The following is a 23,244-nucleotide window of genomic DNA, read 5'->3' as shown; positions in this document are numbered from 1 at the left end:
TCTAATGTAAATCACGAGCTAGGAAGTCAGTATCCCTGGCCTTAATCTACAGGTGAGGAAACAGGCTTGTCCAGAGAGCAGTGGAGGCCTGCAGCACTGCCTATCCCTGAAGCCTGTGCTTATTCCACAGCTCTCAGCGGCATGTGTTTGGAATTTCTTGCTCTTTTTCAGTTCGCCCACTTTGATTTAACTCGGCCTCATATTCTAGTCCGGGGGTTGTTGAATTAAATCTCGTGGGTGACCCAGTTAGCTTGTGACCCAGCCAGCTCCTGAAGGATCCGTCAGCTTTTTCTTCATCCTGAGTCTGTGCCCTAGAATCAGGGATTTCCAGGTTGGGGTAGGGGTGGGAAGGCCAAAGAAACCCATTTGTATGAAATTAAAACCCTCTTTTGGCATGGCCAGCATTTATACCTTTTCAAAATCCCTTTCCATTGGTTGTGACAATCCCTAGAGGTCACAGCCTAGCCACTGTCATTTGAATTTTCTAAGTGAAAAAATCGGAGCTCAGAGAGGTGGTGTGACATGCCCAGAGTTGTCACGGAGCCTGGAGAAGAGCTGGGGTGGGGGCTTTGGATGCTTCTTTCCAGCCATGTGCTGACCTGATGGAGAATTGGAGTTAGGCTAAAAACCCAGCAAGGCTTGCTCCACGGCCCCTTTGGGAAGCTGGAAAGGCTCTTTCAGGTCATCGATTTACTAAGTGGTCTTTTAGAGCCCCGAAAGTTTTGCTGGGTGTCTCAGGGGCAGACCTGAGGAGCCTGGTTGCCAGGAGGCCACTGTCCATGGTGCTGAAACAGGGCTTTGCTGTTGGGAAGTGGAAGAGGGGCAGCAGAGCTGGCCTTGGGGGCTCTATGGCTTCCCAGGAGGTGCTATCCTGCCGGTTTTGGTGGGAGCTGGGCATGTGGCTGGGCAGACAGTGTGGGCGCCTTGATATTTTAATTGAAGCCTGGAGATATATGGTTGCTCTCTCTGCTGTGCTAACAATGTACGGAATAAATAATTCAGCAGCTGCTGTGTTGTGCCTGCTGTTCTCACCCACGGGGGTGGCCACATGTGTGCTCAACATGCAAGCTGCCAGTGGGCCAGGAACTGCTATTATGGGTTGGTGGCTGGACCAGAGGCAGCGCATTGCCATTTTAACAGGGCCCTTGGTCACCTCTCAATCCTGGTGAGTCGGTTTCCTCCCAGGCTACCCCCGAGGAGAGGTTAGTGGAATGCGGGGCCAGCTGCTCAGTGTGCTGCAATTAACTGGCACTTAAAGGTCCGTTTGTCCTCAGCCCAGCCTGAAATGCCAGCAACCTGGAGAAAAGGCCCCTCTTAATGGTCGCTCTCCCTGGGCTGTGTTTGAACTGGTTCCATTGAATTCAGCAAATATTTATAGAGCTCCAAGTTTCTGCAGGATACTGGAGCAGGTGGTGGGGATGGGAGAGGTTGCCAGTGAATAAATCTGAGTCCTTCCTGGATGAGGAGGTATGACATACATATGATTTGTCACAGCTCAATGTTGGAATGTAGGGGGGCTGTGGTGGAGGTGCAGGTGAGGGTCTATGGGGGCTCAGAGGAGGGAGAGGTTGGTTCTGACAGGGCATACATGGGGTGGCTGCCTGGAGGAGGTGTCCTGCAGGCAGAGAGGGAGCCATGATAATGCATTAATGGAAATGACACATATGGTTGGAACTATAGGTATGTCTGGTATGTGGCATGAGAGAGGGTCAGCAGATGGGGAGTTGGGATGGATTAGGGGCCTAGACCAAGACTGTGGACTTGAGCCTGCAGTTTGGTGCCTTGGTCCTATTTGAGGGTTAAAATATTCCTTTGGATGTTGAGTGGAGGGTTGGTTGCAGGCCAAGGCCTGAGACCAAGAGTGGTTAGGAGTCTGATGGAACAGTTCAGGCTAGAGGTTATGGTGGCCTGAATAATGGCCTTAAACATGGGGTCATTTATTCATTCACTAATCAAATAGTGACATTTCGGGCAAACTTAGGAATATAGCAGTGAACAAAAACACATGCAGTCCTTGCCCACATGGAGCTGACCTTCTAGAGGGGGAGCAAGACAGTAAACAAGCAATAATTCAAGTGGTGACAGGTGCTGTGGAGGAAAATGACAGAGGGTCAGGGGTTTTGAGAGTGATGGAGGAGGCAAAGGGCTCTTTTAAACAAGGTGGTCAGGGAATGGGCATTTGAATATAGACCCAGGCAGGTAAGGAAGAGATGGGTGAAGAGCACAGCCAGTGCAAAGGCCCTGAGGCAGGAACACTCTTGATCCCTCTGAGGAACAAGGAGGCTGTTCAGAGAGGAGGAGAGGTGGCACAGCTAAATCAGCAGGAACTCCCGGTTCCCAAGACAGAGTTTGACTGTTCACTCCAGATGCAAGGAGCAGCCTTTGGAGAATTTAAGCAAAAAATGATGGGATCAGATTTGTGGTTTAAAAGGCATTCTCTGGCTGCCCTGTGTAGACTGAACTTGTGGCCTTGTCAGAAGCAGACACGGAGGAGTTTATTTGTAATAACCCTCCCTCCCTCCCTTTCTCCTTCCCCTCCATTCCGCCCTCCTCCCAGGAGACAGTCAACCCCCAACCTCCCCCACAGAAAGCCCCTGAGGAGGCCTCTAGGAGGCCTGGCAATTCTGCAGAGCCCTGTTCTTCCTTGTCCCCTGCCCCACACCCCATCCTCAAACCACGACCCACCATGGCTGGGACCCTCAGCCACTGCTAGATGGGCCTTGTCCAGGGCCTCTCTGAGCCTTGGTTTTCCTAACCCATAAGGTGAATGAGCATCGTGGCAAATGTCTCCCTCACTGAGTTAATGTGAGGTTTAAATGGGAGAACATATGTGAAAGGTGTAGATGGAAGGCCATTATTATTACAATTTTCAGCACCAGAGGGAAGACCAAAAGGAATGGTTGAGGGGGCCCCTGAGAGTAGTCATTTAGGAACCTATGACTCCAAATGGTGGCCCTGGCTGAAACATAAATGGATTCAAAAGCTGCAGGGAAAGAACTTTGGGGAGGCAGGTGCCCAACAGACTGCCAGAGGAAGTCGAGGGTGTGGGGTGTCTCCTTGCTCTGAGGGCGATGCAGTGACCCATGGTGCTTGTGCCCTGGGCTGGGGAGACTGAATCCTGTCCTCACTGGAGGTCTGTCCTCAGCTTCCCTTGCACCTTGTGCCCCCTCCAGGCCCCTCCCACCAAGAGGGTTTCCAGCTGGAACCCACTGTGGGCACAGAAGTGTCTTCACCTGGGGGGATGCTCATGCTCCCCACCTTCCACACCCCAGCCCTTCTCTTACCCGCAAAGAAACTGGTGAGTCCTCAGCCCCTAATCAGATAGGGCCCAACCACAGGAACCTCCCTCTCTCCCTCCTCAGGAGGGTGGTTGAGTTAACTGCTGCTCATATTTTTGGCAGAGAGCTGGCAGTGAGACCCAGACTGTGAGAGCGTTAATTGTGGGGCTCCTTGTGGGGAAACCCCTCTGAGTGCCATCAGGGAATTGTGGCTCTGCTGAGGGGCCCCATGTCCTTTGGGAGCAGCTTATAGAGCTGTAAGCAGGGAGACACAGCCTCCCTGGGGTGGGATTGGGGGAGAAGACTGAAGGAAAGGGCCTGTTTAATGTAATTCTGTGTTTTATTGCTTGTTGGATAAATAACCTTCATTAAGATGGAAGGTGGGGGGATGGACAGGGAAGTTTGATTAATTTTGAGCTGGTTTCTCATTTGTTAATTTTCTCCCAGTTCAGCAGGATTATTAAAACAAATTACAGACACTGTTCTCTCCTCCCTGGGCTGGAGCGGGGCTTGGCTCACAGGAGTGATCCCTGTCCCTCTCCCCTTTCTGCTACAGTTACTTATGTGTAGCTTGGGGTGAGGGATGAAGCCTTTCCTTCCTTAGGGTCTCTGGGCAGCACCCCTATTTCTTGTGGGGTTTTCATGTCCCTGCAGCCTCAGGGAAAAGCTGGATAACCAGGAAATGGAGGTAGGGAGTGCTGGCCAGCCAAGGCACCCTCCCTCCAGCAGAGCCAGTTACCTGAGTGAACTGGTGCCTGGGGCAAAGGACAGGCCTGCCAATTCCAGCCCCCACCCATGGTATCCAAGGGAGCAGGACAGGCGGGTGAGCATGGCAGGTGGGCAGACAGCCTCTGGGCTGCCCTATGCTGGTGCCCAGTTCCTCTGTCGTCCTCCACTCCCATTGACCCTGTCTAGGCCCATTGGCCTTCGTCCACCTTGAGCTCTGCCCCTGCCAGGCTGTATCGCCCATTGGCTGGATCAGCCCTGCAGAAAAACTGCCCCCTGCCGGGTGTTAATGGGGGATAGTGGTCAGCACTTTCCTGCTCACTGTTGGCAGTTAGGAGTTCCAGCTGCTTGATGGGCAACTAGGCAGGGTGGTGACATTTCGGGGGGACTATGAACATTCTTTTGTGCTCCCCTAAATGCACAGTAAATGCTGCCTCTGCCAGTTCTGTTTATACCGGCACGTGTGTGTATGTGTGTGTAAGCGTGTGTGTACACACACACAGTTGGGTGTATTTATCACTGTGAGCCACCATGAGCATATGTGTGCTTGTGTGTCCAGAAATGTGTGTGGACCCAGTGTGAGTCTGAATGTGTCTCAGGTATACTCAGGTGTACCTGAGTGTGCATGACTGTTTCAGAGCACACTGTGTCTCTAAGTGTGAGAGACTGAGATGTACTTCTGTGTGTGTGCGAGTGTCTGTGTACCTGGGTGTATGTGGAGTGGGCAGGGGTGAGCACTTGGGGGTGTGTGTGTGTGAGCATATCTGGGACACCCCTGTGGCACACGCACGTGGGTGGACTGAGTCTGCTGGCTCCTGGCAGGGCTGCCATGTGTGTCCCTGTGTGTGTGTTTCCTTCTCCGTGGCCCTGCCACCATCAGCTGATACTCTGGAGCATGAGGTTGGATTATGTGGAGCTGGGCAGTCCTGACCTGGGGAGACTTGTCTCTGCTTGGCTTCTTGTAGCCTGTGGGACACAGGGGTCCCCTGGAGAGATACCACTACCTGTGGGCTCCTGACCCTCCCCAACCAGCCCACCCTGGAGGATCTTCCTGCTGCCTTCATCTCCAGGCCTGAGCTGGAGGAAGGGGCTTGGTGAAGGAGAGCTGCCAAGTTGGACAGATGCAGCCTGGGTCAGGGGAGGGCTACTATCTTGACCTCTTAAGCCCGCGGATGGGGAGTGGGTGCGAGGTGCCTCAGTCCCTGTGGCTCACAGGCTATTGGGGCTGCCAGTCCCGTGAGGCACAGCTGACTCCAGACACTTACTCCAAGAGAGACATTTTCGATAAAGTCAGGCGAGAAGGGCCATGAGTCAGGGGACGGGGTAGGGGGGCTGCTTTGGATGAGCTGTTCAGTGACAGTCTCTCTGAGAAGGTGACGTTTGACCAGAGATGTGAATGAGTGAAAGAGGATGCTCTGTGGCTCTGTGGTGAAAGGCCAGCTAGGCAGGAGGCACAGCACGTGCCAAGGCTGAGTCTAGACCACACCTGGGAGGCCAGTGTGGGGGGAAGTGAGTGGGGGGAGGAGGTTGGTAAGAGCTGAGGCCAGCAGGGCAGCAGGTGTTGAGGAGATGCTTGGGGGACTTTGGGCCCTTCTGAATTGACCCTGCAGGTGTCCACTGTCTGCTGGCTCCTAGGGACGGCCTCACTGTGCTGGGAGGCAGGACCCCTCTCCAGGCTCTGCCGCCAGCGGCTGCTCCCAGAGGGACCTGCTGAGGCCTGGGTTAGGGGTAGAGCTTGGTCAACCCTCTGGCTTTTATGGTGATTCTAGGGCAGGGTCTGAGTGGGTGGGTCAGAGTGGGAGGAGCTTCCCTCTCAGAGAGAAGTGTCAGCTCAGATCACCAGTTGCTGGAAACTGAACACATTGGGCCTGGACAGGAAAAGCCTGTGGGCATGTCCTGCCTGTCTCCTCATTGTCTGGACAGGCTCCAGACGTGCTGGTGGCTCTTGCCTTGGGCTCGGAGGGAAGCCAGGCAGCAGGATGGAAGGATTCCTGCCTCTGGCATTGGAGGGCCTGTGTTTTACAGTGGCTGAGCAATTGAGGGCCAATGACTTCTTTCCCCAGTTTCCAAATCCTTGCCTACAAAATGCAGATAATCATGTCTACCTTGAAGGGTTGTTGCTAGGGGATTAAGTGAGGTTAGAAGGCACAGTCACAGGCCAGTCCCCCGACTGGACTGAGATGAGGGTGGCAGGCAGTTTTCCTGGGAGGTCACTTCAGGTTGGAGGAGTTCTGGTGCAGGTGACTTAATGAGCAGGTTAGCTTGGAGGGTGACCGGGGCCCGTCCCACTGGGACTGCTGGGAGACAGCATAGAGCAGGTCCTTAATACCGGGCAGGGACCGGCTGTTCCCCACCACATCCCAATACCTGGCACGCTGTGGGCAGGTGGAATGTAGTTGCTAAACTAAATCAGACATTTAGTTTCTGCACAATTTGGAGGGATGTAGGAGGGTCTGGGGAGAGATCCACTCCAAATCATACCTGCTATCCTTTGGGAGAAGCTGGGCCCTTCCAGGCTGGAGGCCGAATTTCTGGGCTGAGAATCACAGGAGGCAGCACAGCAGAGCTGGAGGGTCTCAGAAGTGATTCAGTTCAATCCTCATTTCCACGGGAGGTGGCGTAGCATGATGGCAGGCAGAGCCCAGAGGCAAGGGTTCAGATGCATCTCTTTGGACAAGTAATTTAACTTTTCTGGGCTTCAGTTCTCTCATCTGTAAAATGAGATGAATGCTAGTACCTCTGTGACAGGTCTCTGGTGAGGATTAAATAAGTTAGTGCTGAGAAAAGAGCCTGGCACACAGTAAGCACTCAATAAATATCAGCTATTATTGCAACTGTTACTTTTATGATTAAATGAGAAACCTGGGGCACAGGATGGAAGAGGGTCTAGTTTGAGGTCACACAGTGAGTTAGTGACAGATAGAATTCAGGTCCTTTCCATTGTGAAAAGCTCACAGAGCAGCAGAGGGTGCTGGCAGTAGAAATGGGCAGGACTGGCCTTCTGCTCCACTCTGGGCTTAGTGCCGGCCCCGTCCTCACCCTACTGTGTCGCTGGGGTAGCTAGAGAACCCCCATGAGCCTGGTTGTCTTGAAGGAATGGGCTTGGCCCAGAGGAGAAGCAGGCAGCTGGCCCTGGAGAACTTGTTTGACTGTCTCCTGGCTCCAGAACCTTCATTTGGTTTTTGGTGGGCTCAGAGTTTAGGGAGGGGCTCACCAAAAGTTGTTTTTTTTTATTGAATTCTAGTCATTTTACAATGTTGTGTCAAATTCCAGTGTAGAGCACAATTTTTCAGTTATACATGAACATACATACATTCACTGTCACATTCTCTTTCGCTGTGAGCCATCACAAGATCCTGTATATATTTCCCTGTGCTACACAGTACAATCTTGTTTATCTATTCTACATTTTGAAATCCCAGTCCCTTCCCACCCCCGCCCCCCTGGCAACCACAAGTTTGGGCTCACCAAAAGTTGATCAAAGGAGGGAGATGCTCGGAGCTGGAGGGCTGGTGGGGGAAGTCATACTTTGTTGTATTTCCACAGACACCCCCGGCCCGGGCTGCCCTCACCTCTCAATTGGACTAGCGCTGCAGTCTTCCCACTGCACATGGCGATTCCTGTCTTGCCCCCTGGTTCTGTTTTCTGTATAGCCACGTCTCATGCTGTGTTCTCCCATCCTCACTGGGTTTTTGTCTTTCCTTGAACCCGCCATGGGCCCTTGGCCACAGGGCCTTTGCACCTGCTTCCCTTCTGTTCAGATGTTCTTCCTTTCCCTCTTTGCCTGGATATTGCCCACTCATCCCTTCAGTGTCAGCTCATTGCCCCTCCTCAGGGAGCCCTCCTTGGGTGCCCTGACCAGATCGAAGTCCTTATTCCAAGCTTTTACAGGCCCCCGGCCTCTTCTTCCCAGTACGCCTCAGAGGTTGTGGTTATGTACCTACTGGTGCGCATAGCCGGTTAGAAATCCACTCTCCCATCGGACTTGGTTCCATGAGGACAGGGATTTGTCTGCTTTTATTCACTGTGGCATCCTCGGTGCCTCCCATGGTGCTGGGCACATACTGAGTGCTCAGTAAATATACTTTCAATGAATAAATGACGGAGTGGGAAGCCCATATCACCTCCCCTCTTGCCAGGGGCCAGAAAGCCTCATTTTGCAGGTGAAGATGGGGCTTCTACAGCAAATGTCCCTTAAGAGGGAACCCTTGAGTACACCCACATGTGGGTCCCTTTCTGAGGGTGCTGATGACAGATGGGTCAGTGCAAGGGGCAGGCAGTGCCTGAGGACAGCAGTGGGGGCAGCCAGGAATCAGTAAAGCTCTTGTAGGGTGGCGGTGCCCCCTGCAGGCTGGGTTCTCTGGAGCTGGCTCTGCCCCAGGGCCCCATGGAGGCAGTGCTGGGTCAATAGGGTGGTCAGGGGATAGATGAGTTCTGTAAGTGGCTAGCTGCTAGTCTGCCTTGTGGTCTTGGCTAAATTGCTGTCACTTGGCCTGTCCGTTCCTCAGTTTCCTCATCTGGACCAGGCCAGCATTTCATACTGTTTCTTAAGCAGATATATTTCCCCAACAGAATCTTGTAGAGGAACCCATTATGAAAATCAGCTAAAAGGAAACAGTTGCTCTGGTTTGTCCATCCATTCATTGATCACTCATATTTATTTGCAGAGCCTGCAAAATGAGGGCTTTTGTGCCAGACACTGTCCTAAGTCTAGGGGCTAATGGCAGTGAATAAGGCAGACAAAACCCCTCTGTCCCTGAGGGACTGACACTGGGGAGGCAGACAGGAAGAGGACACATGAATGAAATGTATAGTACCATCAGCGGTGATAAATGGAAACAGCCAGTGCAGAGATCCTGAGGTGGGCTCCTGTCTGGTGTGTGGGGAGAAACAGCACAAGGCGGGGGTGGCTGGAGCAGAACGAGCAAGGAGTAGGGGACGGAGTAGAGGGTGGTGAGGCCAGGAGGCTAAGGGGGCCGATTGTGAAGGGCCTAGTGAGCCATTGAAAGATGTTGGCTTTCACTCTGGCTGAGGTGGGAGCCTCTTGAAGAGAGGAGGGACAAGATCTAACTCAGGTTTTAAATGCACCCCTCTGGCTGCCAGGTGGGGAATGAGCAGTGTCTGTGTGTGGGGATGGTAGTGAGTGTGGGGTGTGGGGGAAGCGAGGAGGCTGCTATAATTGTCCAGACCAGGGATACTGGAGCTGTGGCCCAGGTGGTAGTGGTAGAGGAGGTGAGCCGTGGTTGGATTCTGGATCTGTTTTCAAGGTAGAGTCAACAATATTTGCTGATAAATCAGGTTTGGGGCATGAGAGAAAAGGAGTCAAAAACACATCTGATGCTTTGGGCTGAGCAGTAGTTACCTGGCTGGGAAGGACTTCAAGAGGATCTGAGGGTCCCATTAGATGGCTAAGGGGCACAGGCAGTGGGTGGGAGCCTGGAGTTTAGGGTGCATTATCAGGCTGTGTAGGTGGCCTGGGAGTGAGGGGTTGGAGGACTGAGCCCTGGGGTTGCCCCAACTCAGGACCAGCCAAGGAGGCTGAGCAGGGGCTGCCTGAGAGGAAGGAGGGCACTAGGGGAGCAGGGAGCCAGGCAGCTCTGTGGAGGGACAGTGTGGTCAGATGCCGCTGTGGGGTCAAGTGTGGTGAGGACTGGCTCAAGGGCTTGGGACCAAGAGCCCCCCAGCACAGCCTGGCACTCTGGCCCTTGGAGGGGGTCACCCTTGCCTGCTTGGCTGTACCTTCCTTCTCATCTTGGTTTGGGCTCCCCTGCCCAGCTCAGAACTCAGGCCTCATCTCCTCAGCAGAAGCCTCTGAGCTCCAGTGGGGCCTCCTCCCTGCCAGCCAGGCTGTGGCTGGGCTGTGATATAAATTCTCCAGAGTGATAGTGATGTGACTTTTATCGGCTCATGTGTTCAATAGTGTTAATACATCACATTATATTATGTTATATTAATACAGAGCCGTATATTCCATGCAGTGCAGCACATTAACTTGGCTTGGGAGAACGCTGGGCGGACGCTGTGGTTAATCTTGTTCAGCCTGGCCATGCCCCCATCACTGGCCTGCTGGACAGCGTAATGACAGATGCCTTGGGCACCCTAGTCACTGAGGTTTTCCTGGCCCTGCCCCTGACTGCCGCAGCTCGGAGGTGGATCAACAGTTTCTGTAGAAGAGGCTTTTGGATGTCTCTCCCACATTATGGAGGCCCCACCCTCTGTCCTCACCTTACAAGTCCAGAGGTCATTCAACTCCCATTGAATGGATGTGGAAACTGAGGCTCAGAGATGGAAAGTGCTGTGTTTAAGAGATGTGATGAGGAAGGGCCTGGAGCAAGGACTCTTGGCTCCCCGTCCTGACTGCTCCCCAGGGGCAAGGGTGGTGTGGGCAGAGGGCAGGAGGCTGGCAATGAGAATGGAGTGTGCCAGGCAGGGCACAGGGGTGATAGTGCCCAGTCTGTCTGGAACCAGACAGACCTGGGTTTCAATCCTGCTTTGCCACTTGCTGTGTGATTTTGTTTCCATGTTTTCTGAGGCCTCAGTTTTCTCATCTGAAAAATGAAGGTAATAATAGCATTCACTTCATGGGGTTATTGTGTGAAGATGAAGTGAGAGAATCCCTGCGGAGTGCTTGGCATGGAGTAGGCGCTCCTTAAACGAGAGCTCCTGGGCCTGTTCCGATTACTGCTGACACCTGCGCAGCCTGCTGCCGCCTGGCTCCTGCCTCGCCCGCTTCGTGTGCTCAGTCCCTACTCAGCTGCACCCTCAGCTTGCCCCCCTGGGGTACTGCAGCACCCTGGGCTGGTCCTGAGCCCCTGCCCCTTGGACACCTGGGCGTGGCCTGGTGCCCAGGGCTGCCCAGCTCGCTGGCTCACAGAGAAAGCCCAGCTTTGCCATCGGGTGGGCCTGGGTGTGACTTCTGGCCCCGGCGCTGGGTGACCCCAGACCTGTGCCTCAGCTCCAAGCCACAGCCTCTCATGTAAATCAGGGCTAAGGCTTCCCCTCTCAGGGCCTGGTGAGAATGAACAGGAGAGTCTGTGTTAGTAGCTGCCGCACCTGGTACATGTAAGAGGCATAATAATGACTCCTGGCATCTTGGATGTTTGCTTCTCTTTCCAGGCTTTAATGTCCCTTCTCCATGTGAGCCTCACAGTGAGGTTGACAAAGGCCAGATTCTCAGCCCTGTGCCCACATGACAGACGAGGAGATCGAGGCTCACAGGGACAGTGACTTGCCTACAGTCACACAGTGAGGTAGTGGGCAGAGGGTGTGGCGGCTGGCTTCTTACCTCTGGAAACCTGGGCTTTGGGCCCTTCTTGGTGTAGGAGGCACAGGCGCTGTGGCCCCACGGGGCTCCCCTGGGCTCTGGCCCTTCCTCCCCAGCCTCTGGGCTCCTCTGTCCCCCGGCCTCCCCCCACGTATCACTCTTGACAAGGTTACGGAGTCAGCATGTAAAACCTGCAAAAGTGAGTGTAATTTATTGATCTACATTTCGCTTATGAAATAGGACAAGTGCTGATTTGAGGATCTTGTTTGCTCTCGCCCTCGCGCTGCCCGCTCCCCTGCCTGCTCTCCTGGGTGCTCTTATCTGCGGTAATTCCTCCAAGCCTGCATCAGAACCCGCTCCTTTGTCAGCCCTGTGAGACTCTCCGCTCCGCGCCCTCTATTCTTCTCCAACCTCCGTGCCTTATCGCCCACCCCCTTTTTCCTGGGCTCCTAAGAAAACATATAATGTTTAAAAGGGTGAGACAAGGGACTGAATAAAGCGTTTTCCGGGGAAATATTTGTTCAAAACCCTGTTGCCTGCATCTGTCTGGTTTTCTCCTGGAAAACATAATTCAGAGCAGACCTGGAAATTAATCTAAGTGTCCGCTTGCTTTCCTGATAAGAGGCTGGGCGGGCCCCAGGGAAGGAGACAGAGGCCGGTGTGGGATCACCCCCCAATGATTGCCTTCTGGGATGTCACTGTGAAATCAGGGGACAGAGCGCAGCAGGCCCCAGGAGGAGCGGGAGCCAGAGGGAGGGTCCTACTGGGCCCCTAGGTGGGAGGAGAGAGACCTGAGAGCATCTTCCGGGAGCAGGGCGCTGTGGTGGAGTGGCCCACTTGGCTCTGAGCAACGTCATACGCTTGCCCGGTGAAGCATCAGACCACATGAGGATCAGATCTTGGCCCCTGAGCTGCTCCGTGACCTGGGCAAGGCCCCGAGGCTCTGAACCTTGGTTTCCTCAACCACTGAAGTGCTTACGGTACTGCGGAGCTTGCCCTCAGGCTGGCTGTGTGGAGGGGATGAAGCGTCCCCTTTGTTCATTGAGTACCTACCCTGTGCCAAGTGCTGTGACAGATGTCTGAGGACACAGTGGGAAATTAAAAAGGTTCCTGGATTCATGGAGCTGATGTTTTGGAGGGGAATAATAAATGAAATAAGTAAGTAAATATAGAAGGGGTGTTGGGGAGAGAGGTAGGATTGGTATTAAATAGGGTAGTCTGAGAAGGTGATGTTTGAATGGTCTTGAAGGGAAGGATGCCAGGGAACCAGCCACATGCATACCTAGGGGAAGAACATTCAGGCAGTGGAACAGTTGGTGCAAAGGCCCTGAGGCTGAGCATGCCTGGCATGTCCAAGGGATAGCAAGGAGGCTGGTGTGGCTGGAGCCACGTGAGCGAGGCCAAGATGGGAGGCTAAGATGTTAGCTGGAGATGAGGTCAGAGGTAATGTGTTGAAAATGCTTTGTGAAAATGCCAAGTTGATAAATGTGACAGATGGCCCTAATCTGAGCTGTAAAGGGCCTTTTATTTGTACCCAGCAAGGGCTCCCCAAAGAAGGCTTGTGTGTGAGTTTTGCAGGAAGAGGAGAGGCCTGTTATCTCCTGCCTTCTGCCCACCTTAAAGATTTCAGTCCTTCTGGCTGCAAGATGACATGAATTCCTCCCGAGCTATTTCCCCATGATGATGCCAGGAGGAAAAAGAGGCCCATTGTGACTGTGGGGCCATGCTGTGGGGGTGGGAGATGGGTAAGAATCCTGGTGAGCAACCCTGACCTGGCCACCAACTGGGGCACTGGTGGCGGTGGAGGTGCCTACCCCTCCTGGCTGTGCCTGGGGCCTCAGGGAGAGAAGTCAGGGGCTACGAGCCCACTCTCTGGCAGCCTTGGGTGGGGTTGGTGATCCTAATTAAAAGCTTGGATCCAAAAGACTTGATGATGGAATTTCTAATTAAATCAATTTCATCTTGTCTGGGAGACAGAGGTTTGCATATGATAAGCATGAAATTAATAATTATGTTTAGAAATTAGCTGTTGCTCAAAGCAGAGCCATTTACACAACCCTCTGGGGCCCCAGGCCCCCACCCCTCCCTGATCCTTTGTGTTGGAGGCAGATGGGCCACTTCAGCCCATAGTGACAGCCAGGAGTGGAGGTAGTGGCTGAGCATGGAGAGGAAGTAGGACTGACTCCCTGCTGTTGCCACGGGCGATGTGGGCAGCGGCCCTCCTTGTCTCTGGAGGCTACCACCTCCCTCAGATTCTGCGTGTGTGTGTGTGTGTGTGTGTGTAGAACCACTTGTGAAAGGGGGAGGCTGAGTTTTTTACATGGTAGTTAGCATGGGCTCTGGAGCTGGTCCCTCTAGCTTCAAATTATAGCTCAGCCACTAGCTGTGTCACCTTGGGCAAGTAACTTAACCTCTCTGCACCTCAGTTTCTGGAAAATGGGGAGAATAAGACAGCCTACTTCGTATGGTTATTGTAAGGTTCAAGATGCTAGTCATATAAAACCATTTTGGACAGTTCTTGGCACATAGTAAGCACTGAATAAATGCTAGTTCTCATGATGATGATGATGATTGTGTGTGAGTGAGTGAATTTAATTCAATTCAGTCCACGCCCAGACTGTGATGGGTGTGAACTTGACACATCTAGACTCTTGAGGTGGAGATAAACAAGACTCATTGCTGGCTGTCCTGCAGCTAGAGGCTGTGCCACCTGTATTTGTCAGCATTGATGAGGAGACGCTGCAAGAACAAATAGCCCCTGCATCTCTGTGGCTTAAAATACATAAACTGAATACTTGCTCTGTTACGTGTCCATATATGTTGGCCTAGTGCTTTGCTCCACCTCCTCAGGGACCGAGGCAGGCCTGGAACATTGCTGGTCATGGTAGCAGAGGGAATGTGTACCCTGTAGGGTCTCACAACCACAATGAAATACTCTGGCCCTGAAATGGTAGCATTTTCTGCTCCCAGCTCATTGGCCAGAGCATGTCACGTGGCCCCAGCTGAGCTTGAGGGGCAAGTTGTTGAATTTTGCCAGGTGCCAGGAAGACAGAGATGGAAATGTCTCTAAGGTCCAGCAACCCATGTTAATCATGTGGGGGTTCATTTATCAATTTTCCCTCCCACTGGAATGTCAGTCAAGGAGAGGAAACACTGCTGGCATGAGGGGCCCGTGTGACTGGGCAGAAGAAGGCCAGGGTGGCCAGTCTCCCGGCCTGGGGATGGAGCAGAGCTGGGAGGTTGAGTGCCCCAGGCGGCAAGTGCGGGAGAAGGCTAAGTCAGGGGTCACCCAGGGTGGGCCAAGCAGACTGATCGATTGCACTGGGCACAGGTTGGTTGGCCAAGAGCCAGGCAGGGGCACATGGCCAGGCCCCAGAGTGACCTGATGCTTGGGGTACAGGGTTGGTAGCTGGTCTGCGTCTGCAGGGTAGTGGGATCTGATTAATGAGGGCATCTTGAAGTGAGCTGCCCAGGCCATCCTGGCCTGAATTCCCGCAGGGTCTGTAGGGAAATGGCCGGGGGCCCCCAAATGGCCCAGCAGGTGTGAGGGAAGGCGGTTGTTGAGGGGGAAGGCCCCAGCGTGTGGCCTGGGATGAGGCCCAGGGAAGGTGGCAGGTTGTACTCCAATCTGGAGCCTATCCCTGTTCTCCCAAAGACCATCCAGATGCCAGCCCAGCACTTTCCTAGGGCATCCCTCTATTTCCAGGCTTTGGAAGTCTGCTTCTCTGCTCTTGAGCCCTGAAGGCTGTCTCTGAGGCAGGCCTGTCAGGGCTGAGGGCAGAAACCCATCAGTGCTGGGTCCCACTTGCCGCACCCCCTCTGCTGTACCCCAATATCTCATGTGACTGTCCTTCCCAGCCACCTTGAACTCCCTGACTCCCCTCTTTGCACCATCCCATTTCTCGTCTTCAATTTGTCTACCCCTTTGACCCCCGCCTGCCGCCAGCCTCTACTCTCCTCAGGGCCCATAGTCAGACCCCCAGCAGCTCCCCTGCGAGGCCCCCAGTGAATCCCTGTTGCCCCAAACCCGGCACTTCAGCCTGGAGGCATTTCCCTGTGAGGACCTCCTTTGTGGCACCTCCCCCCTCACCAGGCTGGTTCTCTCTGAAGGTGGGTTATTTAAATCTGTGGCCTCAGTGCCTGGCTGAGAGGAGGTGGTTGGTGTTTCATGAAGGTGTGTGCCCGGCTCTCAGTGAGGCACTGTCCTGCCCACCCCTCTGAGGCTGCGGGGAGCAGACCCCCCGGGTAGCACCTCTGCCCCTTCTGCAGCAAAGGCCTTGGGAGAGGTGCATGGCTCAGGCCGTGAGCACTGTGGGGTCAGGGATGGTGCCTCTGAGCCTGTGGAGGCTGGCCTTCTCTCCTCTCTGAACCGCATATTTCTGCCTGAGTAGCTTTCATGTACCTGAAAGCCAGGCTGCCTTTTATCTGTGAAGAAAACAGCTGATTCCAAGAGCCAGGCAGTCAAGGCTTCATGCAGCCAAGATCAGAGGGGCAGGGAAGCAGGCAGCCAACCCCATGGTCTGACTGGCCGCATACAGGGTCCCCTGCTCCCCAAGTGAGAGGGGCTGCAGCCAAGAGGGTGGGGGTCCTGAGGTCGGTCTGGGCCCTGGCCTAGGCTGGGCTGCTGGCCAGAGGGGGCTATAGGATCCCAGCCTCATTCTGTAGCTGCCTGGCCTGGCTTGTGGATGGAATAGAAAATGCAGAGTCAGCTGGGAGGGTGGGCAGGGCCCGAGGCCAGGACTGGGGGATGGGAGCAGGGAGGCAGAGCAGCTGGGTCTACGCCTTATTTCTGCTATCTTCTGGCTCTGATGCTCAGAGGGCACTTTCAACTCTCTGAGCCTCAGTTTCCTCATCTGAACAATGGGCACAATGGTCCCAGTCTTGCCTCCCTCTCTAATAATAATATCTAGCATTTGCTGTGGGCCCCCATGTGCCAGACACTGTTTTAAGCACTTTGGCAGTCCTGTGTTGTTACTGTGACTGCTTTATAGGGCTGGAAACTGAGGCCCAGAGAGGCTGCTTGCTTGCCTAAGGTCACACAGCTGGATGGCAAAGCTGGGTTGTAAAGCCCTGGGCAGATTGGCTCCAGAGAGTGCCTGGCCAAGCATTAAGAAAGAGGAGTGAGGGAGAGGTGCCTTAAACACTAATGCTGACAGGAAGAGGGTTGGGGCTTCTGTCAGGTGACCCCAGGTGTCCGTGGTGATGGCCCTGGGCATCCAGCTGCTTGAATCGGGTAACCCGGCCTTGTGGAGGGCAGGTGGAGGTTTTACCTCCGACGGCTTTGAACAAAGCCTGAGCCTTCAGAGGCGCTGGGACTGTGCCCTTGGTGGGCCCTGAGATGCCAGGCAGGTCGCTCACCCTACAACCCTCCTCTGGATGGTGTGGAACAGGGACTGGCCACTCTCAGGGGCGTCCTCAGATTCTGCTGGTTTGGGAGCCAGTGTCCCAGAGCCTGAGCTGTTGGCACCCTGGGGCACCAACTGCACCCCAGCCAGGCCTGGGTGGGTGTGTGGGGCTGCTGGCCAGGCTTGAGACAGCTCCAGGACAGATGTAGGTTCTAACACATGTGTGTGCATGCACACACATGCACATACAGGCTTGCACACACATGCACATACAGGCTTACACACATGCACACATGTACATATGTGTGCAGGCCTTGGCACGGGCTGTTTCATCTGCCTGAAAAGATCTCCTTCAAATACCTACATGGCTCCCTCCTTCACCTCCTTGGGATCTTGACTCAAATGTCATCCTGTCAGAGGGTTACCCCCGGCCCCTCTCCCCAGTAGTCCCCTAAACCTCCCTTTCTTTTTCCTCCTAGTCCTCTGTCCCCATTTGTCAGCTCTGCATCGCCTATCCCTGGCTAGATTGGGAGCCCCCCGGGGAAGTGTCCCTGCTCTCAGAACTGTGCCTGGCAGGCTGTTGGCGCTCAGTGACTGTTGGTAAGAGGAAGAAATCAATGGGTGTGCTGTGCACTCTTGGGCTCAGGGTGTGTGTTCCGGAATGTGCTCACAGACGCGCACGTCACACACCCGCACATGTGCATCACACACTTGACATTTATCTTCATTGTTGCTCAAGCCCGGAAGCAGCTTTTGTCTTTCCCACGTGTCGTGGACCTCCTTGTCACTCCAGAAGCCAGCGAGAAGGAGAGAGAGAGTTTATTCATGAACTCCCTCCCCCTTCAGTCACTCACCCCTTTTGTACTTTGGGACGTGTGAGGCTCTACTGGGTGCCAGCTGCAGACATACTGTGTGCCACTCATGGGCATCTCACCTGCCTCCTCCCCAGGGCATCCCCGAGGATGCAGTGAGTGTTGACTTGGGTTTGAGGGTGAGATGTGTCCAGTTCCTCTTGGTGTCTTCCCAGTGACCTTGCCCAGCACAATGGAGTGCCTCAGATACGTTTTGAATTGATAAGTAGCCCAAGCGTCCAAACATCCAGGAGGACATGCCTGGTACTGGAGCAGACTGACTTGGTGCTGTGGGAGGTCTGAGCAGGCTCTCTGGAAAATGAGGGCTCCTGGGGGTCTACCTGGAGGAGGTGACTTTTGAGCTGGTCCTTGATGCACGAGGAAGATTTGGATGTGGGGAGATGAGGTCGTGGGCTTTGTGGGCAGAGGAAGGCAGGCAGAGAGGAAGGAGAAGCCCGCGGACAGATGGACCTAGACTAGGACAGCTGTGGTTGGTCAGGTGCTGCTGGAATCTGGCTTCTTGCTGACTCTTGCCCCATGAAGCAGGCGACAGGAAGATATGGCATCCCCAGCACCTAGAACAGTGCCTGGCACACAGTAGGTTCTCAAAGTTTTAGGTGGCGGTAGGAGGGAGGCAGGCAGGGAGATGGAGGAGCTGGCAGCGGGGTGGCATGGCGGCCTCCCACTCTTGTGCTGATGTGAAAGGAGAGGTATGTTCTGTAAGGGGAATGTTAATCCAGCGCCTCTCCTCCTGCTCAGCTGGGCTGCGGAGACCATGAGAGCTACAGGAACAGCCCTGCTTGGGCCAGGCTGTCACAGTCCCCCTTGCCTGTGGGGTCCCCAGGGCGGTCCCCACCTCTGCCCCTTCCACTCCAGCCTGGGGTGGGGACAGGAGGGATTAGAGCTTGGAGGGCCTGCCAGCACCAAGAGGTGTCCCCACTAAGCACAGTAGAAACTGTGTGACTACAGAGAGGTGAGGGTGGGAGGGGACAGTCCTAGGAGGTAAAAAAAGTCAGATGGCCAAGAGGAGGGAGCTGCCAGGAGGAAGTGCAGAGGGAGGGATAATAACTCACATCGGAGCTGACCGGTGAGGGTTTACTGCCTGCCAGGCACTGCCCTGAGCATGTCTTGTGAATTCCCACATGTGACTCTCACAACCTTATGAGAAAGGGATTGCAATTATTCCCATTTTGCAGCTGAGGAAACTGAGGCCCAGAGAGGTGAAGTAACCTGCCCCAGGTTTCCCAGCCAATGGGCGGCAGACCTGGGATTTGAACCTGAGCAGTTTAGTTCCCAAATCTCCGCTAGAACGCATCTTCCTAGGAACCTTGGGAGGGCCTGGAGCTGAGGAGGGAGACTGCAGGGGGCGAGGTGGGAGGAGTTGGCAGAGGGGACATATAAGAGGATGCTGGCTTAGCCCCTGGACTCTATCACTCCTCCACCCCATCATTTCAGGACAGAGTCTCTGTTCCAGGGTCTCAGGAATTGTTGGGGGCAGAACAAGGGCTCATCTTGGGCTCCTGAAATCAGGGCCCAGGGTACTTCTGCAGCCTGACACACACCCTGCAGGAACCCCATGCTTGCTCTCCTACCCTTTACAGAAATGGGGGTCTTCAGGGGGCAGGGGTGGGGCCTGGGTCTGAAGACTGCTGACAGGGACTGGGCTCACTGGGGGAGGCTCTGAGTCCTGGCATCCGGACATCCACCTGTCCGCCTGCTGTCCCTGCCCAGGCTGAGTGCCCGAACGGGAGGAGACGGGGGAGGTGGCTTGGGAGGAGGACTGAGGGGTGAGAAGTCACCTTGTGTGAGTGGCTCTGGCCCTTTCTGCTGCCCGCCCTGAACCTGTCTGGACTTCCCACCTCTCCTCTGAGCTGACACATTTGACTCTGGGCCCTTGGGCCTGTGCTGGGAGAAAATATCAGAAGTGGGAGACGAACTGCTTCTAATTAGGAGGAGAGTAGGTTTCCAGGTGTGTGATTACTACCAGCAGAGGTGAGCTAGCAAACAAACACGCTAGCTTCTCCTGGGGACCTGCTGTGAAGGAAGGTTGAGTTGGGTGTGTCCTGGTCCCGCAGTCTCCACCGCCTGCTCCAGCTCCAGATTCAGGGTGCTTCTGTTCGGAGGGATGACCCAGGGGCGCTGTTTATTTTGTTCTGTTTTATCATCAAAATTTAAAAAATGTGGCCATTTCAGACATGTACAAAAGTACACCGAATAGGGCAGTGAGCCCTCACGGCCACACCACTCAACAGGTGTCAGCTCTTGGCCAGTGTGTTATTACTTCTGCATGTTCCCAGGAAATCCCAGGCCTCATCACATCACTTTGTCCCTAACTAGTTCAATTCGTAGCTTTGCCCCCCAAGGGACACTTGGCAACGTCTAGAGACATTTTTGATTGTCATGACTGGGGGAGGGGTGCGCTACTGGCATCTCGTAGGTGTGGGGCAGGGATGCTGCTAGAGGTCTTACAGCGCACAGAACAGCCCCCCGACAAAGAATCACACCTCACTCCCATGCCACGTGCTCAGAGTGCCGAGTCTGGGAAGCCCTGCTCTGAGACAGGGACTCTTAAAAACCAACCAGCCAACCAACTGCAACTGTAATACCATCATCAGACCTTAAAAATAACGATACTTTTAAAATTGCTCATCAAATATCCAACCAGAGTCCACATTTTAAGGGTTGCTGCTTTCATGCTAAGTGCTCTCCAGGGAGAGAGGGCTGGGCTGGTGTTCAGACACTGCTGACTCAGGCAGACAAAGGGACGTGAACATTACAGTGGGGTTTGCTTTCTAAACAGGTGCTGTATTTGCGTGGTTCTACATGGAAAACGTACAGAGGGTATAAGGTGGAAGGTCCCACTCAACCCTGCCTCCTGCCACGTGGTTCGCTCCCTGGAGGGACTTTGCCCCTGATTTGTTTCAGAGCCAGCCACCCCTTGTACAGTAAGCCGGGCGCTGTTGGCACAGGGAGCTGCACCTTGCTTCTTTGTTGATGCTGTTTCTACCCTTCAGCTTCCTTCTTTGTTGCTATTATTTTTACCCTGTATTCAGAGAGCCATCCGGAGCAGGGCGTGGAAGGCTGCCTTGTTCTTTTTTGCAGCTGCCTGGTATTCCTTGTGTGGCTGTAGCTTCTTTCTCCAGTCCCCTTCTGACGGACACGTAGCTTGTTTCCCAATAGTGACATAGTGAATAGCATAGTATGTACCATTTTATAAAGACCACAAGAATGACAATGAGAGGGCTTGGGAGTTAACCCTTAGTCAGAAAATCTAGGAAGCCAGTCACCTGTTTCCCCCATTCCCATCCTCATTTCTGTGGGTACCAGGGACTTGGGCCTTGAGGGCCCACCTTAGGGGAAATCATGGGGCTAAGCTGGACCAGGCCCTTTTCCTAATGGGTGTCCCCACTGGAAGGTAGGCCCCCAGTGTCCCTGGGGATAGGCATACCCTAGGCATAGCCCAGGTGGGCAAACACACATACAGGAGCTCCCCCAATCCGCTTGCTCCTGGAATATTTTCCCACCCTCAGTTGCCATGGGGACTAAAGTTCTGGCAGGGGGTGGATCAGATAAGCCTCATCCCTGGGCCAACCGTCTCACTCACCTGGGGATTTTCCCCCGGCTAGGGTCTTCCAGCTCTTTATATATATTGAGGCATCCAGAGGCTCCCGGGGTGTGTGTATATATGTGCGTGCAAAAGTGTGTTATCCCTTATGATTCTGTGGTGTATATGTGTGTGTTATTGAGGGACCACCAGCCACAAAACCCAGATGAGGCAGGCTGGGAGACTTTCTGGAGGAGGAGGACTTGATGCCTACTTGCCACTTACTTCTCACCCTGATTCCAGCCGCATTCCTGTTGGAAGTGAGGAGAGGCGTGGGAAGGGTCAGGATCAGCAGAGAGCTGAGTGGAGGGTGTTGGGACCCTGGGCTGAATCCAGGATCAGGGCTAACTACCATTTGGCCACTCTCTCTGGGCCTCAGTTTCCTTCTCTGTCAAGTGGGGCTGGGACCTATTCAGCCCAGGTCAAGGAGTCTCCCCCAGGATGGGAGGAGGTGGTGCCTGTGGGAAGGGCTGGGATGGTACCCAGGTTCTGGGACAGGAGGAAGGTTGGTGTGTAGGGGCTGGTGCTGGTTGGGCAGGGTGGGGTGCCAGCTGCCCCCATCAGCAGCCCCTCTCGCCCCCAGATCCCCCAGATCAGCTACGCCTCCACAGCCCCCGACCTGAGTGACAACAGCCGGTACGACTTCTTCTCCCGCGTGGTGCCCTCGGACACATACCAGGCCCAGGCCATGGTGGACATCGTCCGTGCCCTCAAGTGGAACTACGTGTCCACGCTGGCCTCGGAGGGCAGCTACGGTGAGAGCGGTGTGGAAGCCTTCATCCAGAAGTCCCGAGAGGACGGTGAGTCAGGTGCCCGCCTGCAGGGTCATGCGCTTGGGGATGGGGGATGTCATGGCACACTGGCTGAGCACCACCCGAGAGCCACTCTCTGGGTCCTTCTGTGGGCTGTCCTGCCCGGGCCATCCCCTCATAGGCCTTAGTCTCTCCTCTGAGCCTGTGGCCTCCAGGCGGCTGGGTGACTCCTGGGGGTAGGGGTAGATGTGAATGACTTTTGCAGATGTGGCCAGGCAGATGGAGGGACTGTCAGTATTCCTGTCATGGGAGCTGGTGGAACAGCCACTGTTCCCAGGCAGAGAGGAGGGGAAGGAGGTGGGGATGGAAGTGGCCTTGTTCAAGGGGGTCTCAGGGACCCAGGAGCCAGGGGACCAACCAGCAGGTTCTTGGAGCCAGGATTTGTCTGAGGGACTGGGAATTCAAAGTCTTTAAAATTGAGCACTCTGGCGGGGGTGAGGGGCAGGCAGTGGGTGGGGCTGTGCTGGCTTCAGTGGAGTGGGTGCTCCATGGGTGGGGTTTGGGGAAGTGTGGGAAGATGACTTGCTCTCCTCGGGTCTGCCACACTTAGCGCATGCCACCTTTCCCCTACGAAGCTCCCTGCATTCCTCCACCATCCTTAGGCACTCTAGTGATAAATCTTTTAAGTATCTTTTAAGTAGTAAGAAGCTAACACAAGGATTAACACCATTGCAGGCCAAACCTGGGCCTCTGAGTGGGACAGTTCAGATGGCCGTGCCGAGAGAAGACAGGCCGCATGGGACCATTGTGGTGGACGTCGAGGGCTGCAGACAGGCCTGGGATGGGGGCTTCACCTGGGTTGGGTGAGCCCAGCCAGGAGGAATGGCCGATTCAGAGCTACAAGGCAGAGGGATGGCTCCTGTCGTGTGTGGGGTGTGGAAGCCCTTCCCTTTTCTGGCAGACCTACCTCCCTGCAGAGAGGGCCCCTCTGCCTCCCCTCCTGGCCTCTCCCAAGGCCCTGTCTTTAAATAGCTCACTGTGATACCCTTGACCTTGGGGGATGGCGTCTGTATATTTATACCTGTATAACCCTGGGACTCTAATTGCTTTTCCTAAGGACCACAGAGTGTCCAGAGGCCGGCGTTGGTAACACCCTGCAGGCATAATCCTGCTATAAATCTCAGATAAGCCCCTTTAATTGTACAGCCGAAGCAGCCCTGGTGCTTGTAACCTGGTGGAGAGGGCAGCAGGGTGGTGGAAGTGGGGCAGCGCTGACTGATGGCTGTGACTCCAGGCTATTCCCCACTCCAGCAGCTGAGCCCCTGAAGAAGGAAGCAGGGGATGGACAGACAGCTGGGTAGTGTCAGACCCCTGGTACCCCAACCCCTCCCTCTGGCTTCTAGCATGTCCTTTCTTCCTTTGCT

At 54.5% G+C, this 23,244-nt stretch overlaps 1 protein-coding gene across 1 annotated transcript in view; it reads left to right on the top strand.

The window, feature by feature from the left end:
• GRM4 (glutamate metabotropic receptor 4) overlaps window positions 1–23,244 on the top strand; it is a 138,766-nt gene that overhangs the window by 63,220 nt on the left and 52,302 nt on the right. The window contains exon 6 of the mRNA XM_032462856.1: window positions 21,652–21,868. Within this exon, the coding sequence (XP_032318747.1) occupies window positions 21,652–21,868 (217 nt within the window). The remainder of the gene's footprint in view (window positions 1–21,651; window positions 21,869–23,244) is intronic.

Source organism: Camelus ferus, chromosome 20 (genome assembly GCF_009834535.1).
Source record: "Camelus ferus isolate YT-003-E chromosome 20, BCGSAC_Cfer_1.0, whole genome shotgun sequence".
NCBI lineage: Eukaryota > Metazoa > Chordata > Mammalia > Artiodactyla > Camelidae > Camelus > Camelus ferus.
The sequence above is the reverse complement of the archived record's forward strand: the minus strand, read 5'-3'. Positions and strand labels throughout refer to the sequence as shown.